The 2,324-nt window shown below is 37.6% G+C and overlaps 1 protein-coding gene across 4 annotated transcripts in view; it reads right to left on the reverse strand.

Annotated features, from left to right (window-relative positions):
- TARBP1 (TAR (HIV-1) RNA binding protein 1) overlaps positions 1–2,293 on the reverse strand; it is a 42,140-nt gene extending 39,847 nt beyond the window's left edge. For 2 of the 4 annotated variants that reach the window (XM_026062784.1, XM_026062786.1), the window contains exons 1-2: positions 1,404–2,293; positions 412–481 (exon numbers count right to left, since the gene is read on the reverse strand). In XM_026062784.1, the coding sequence (XP_025918569.1) occupies positions 412–481; positions 1,404–1,427 (94 nt within the window). In that variant the 5' untranslated portion in view covers positions 1,428–2,293. The remainder of the gene's footprint in view (positions 1–411; positions 482–1,403) is intronic. The other 2 variants (XM_026062783.1, XM_026062782.1) reach the window with 1 other exon arrangement.
- Between the last annotated feature and the right edge of the window lie 31 nt (positions 2,294–2,324).

Raw genomic sequence — 2,324 nt, forward strand, 5'->3', positions numbered from 1 at the left:
ACAGAGTTGTCCAGGTAACTTGGCTCAGAAGACCTAGCCCAGGAATCTCTGGCTTCGTTTGCTTTCACATTAATTTAAGTAAAAAAAACAGAGTGGAAAGAGACCCATTTAGCTGGTCTTAGTTGATGGAAAAATATTTCATGATAATGCAATAAGTAATTGTCATATGTTAAGATTTCTTGTTGTACATTTTTTGTTATATTGTATCTCTGAGCAGAATGGTCCTGCCCGTGCATGTTTGCCAAGCTACTATGCACAGTGCAGACTCACAAATGATGGCATGGCCACCCAAAAAACAGCTGATTTGAGAAACAAAACATAACAAAGTGCTGCTACTAAAACTAGGAAGAAAATAAAAAGCTAGAGTTCACAGTCTAATGTTCAGAAAAAGTTTGAGAAGAGCTGTCTTACCTTTTTTCCCTGATATAGCATGCTCATACAAGCTGTTTAACTTTGGTAATACTGGCTTTATGACATGGATCTGAAATGTAAATCAGATGTTACATAAGTAGTTTACATCTCAAACCTAAAATCCAGTGTTTAGTCATGGGCTAGAATTTATTACCAAGAGCATTAATATATTAATTGCTAATGTAACTGCATTTAAATAAATAAGTATACTCTGACCCAATGCCTGTGCAACTGATCCTAGGATTTGGTACGTAACACTGGTGTGTTAAGACCTTAGTTCAGCATTGAAGGAAAAAATATACTTTTATGCTACTGCATCACAGCAATACAACTTCCTAACAACTAACAATTTTATTCATAGAAACTGCAACATGGGGTTTTCAAATAAAAGAGCACAAAACTCTAAAATTAAGCATTTTGGTAAATGTTATTTTTCTTAGTTACAGGACAATTACACACAAATAAAATAAATTGCAAAAAGGGAGTCACAACTGATAATTAATACCATAATACCATGCAGTTATACAGGCCTGAAATCAACAGGAAACTTTCTGCCAAGAACACTGGACTTTCAGTCAAGCAACATCATTTTCATGCAAGGCCTCACAGTGCTTTACTCTAAGGATGTAGTGCCCTCTACTGAAAAGAGGTTACGGAGTGCAATAGCCTGATTTTCGCCAACAACCCTAAGATGTAGGGTACCCATGGTCTTACAACAAGCTGCAATCCAGGTTTTCCTTTCTTAACTCAATCTACTGCTTTAAACATAATTGTTTCAGAGATAGACAAGAGTTCTAAATTTATTCCAAATGAATGACACGTGCTCCATGTTCAAAACTTAATTTAAAATCAAAAAATATGCTTCTTAATGTAAATTTAAACACCCTCAATTGTTACAAATGGATAGATTTTATCTAAATATTTATAGTATATGTACCAAAAATAACATATCACATAAACTATGATAAGCATAGATTTTAAGAYGCCCTTACCTGGTTTCCTTCCAAAGTTTCCATTATCAAAATGTAAGTTTCCCAAAATTGTAGAAGTTTTTCATTCTTCTCAACAGACCACCAAAACAAACTTGATTCTAATTAAGAAAAAAAAAGGAAAAGAAAAAGGTTATTTAAACACAATTCCTGTAGCACCGTTTAGGCAAAAGATTAAATGCAAAATCCTGACTAAGATGGAGAGTGAGCCTTGTTTTCTCCCCTGCCTCACGGCTACAGAAATAAGAAGCTTTGCCTCAGCAAGTCCATCATAGAAAATTCTACATGGAAATGTATGGCCACAAGACTTTCGATTTATGATTTCCACGTAGCAACTGGTAGAATAGACTCAGTTGCCCTTGCATTTTCTGAGTCAGCTCATTTGATTAAAAAGCAAGACATGACAATACCCCTCAGGATTTACAGCATCCCCTGCTACAGCTCCCCTCTCACTCACCCCCTCAAAACCAGGGGGCTGAAACTCACCAGGCGCAAACTCTGTGCTCAGCACTGGCAAGAGCCAACACTAACTTTTATCACCTTAAGCACAGGGGTAGGATGGCATCTATTAGTGTTCCATGCCTTAAAATGATGATTCAGGTATCAGAACGGTGAAATTAAACTCTCCCCAAAGATTAATAAAACCTTAGAAAGCTCATGCAAAACAATATACTAATTTTACAGAAGGGTACAAGACGGGCTAGGTAGCTTTCCCACACTCAAGAAGTGCTCCTGAGGGAAAGAAACACAACCATGCCAACTGGTGTGCATGCGAGCCGGTGTAAGCCTTACAGCATCCCGGATGTCCTGAAAAAACTACTTTAACGGAAGCTTTTGAAGAAGCATTCATCCTCCACTGAGGGCTAAGCTAGGGCTTCCCACCCCTTCCTACAGCTGCAACAAGGGGGGGGGGGCGAAATAAAT

Source organism: Apteryx rowi, unplaced genomic scaffold (assembly GCF_003343035.1).
Source record: "Apteryx rowi isolate R43461 unplaced genomic scaffold, aptRow1 scaffold_193, whole genome shotgun sequence".
NCBI lineage: Eukaryota > Metazoa > Chordata > Aves > Apterygiformes > Apterygidae > Apteryx > Apteryx rowi.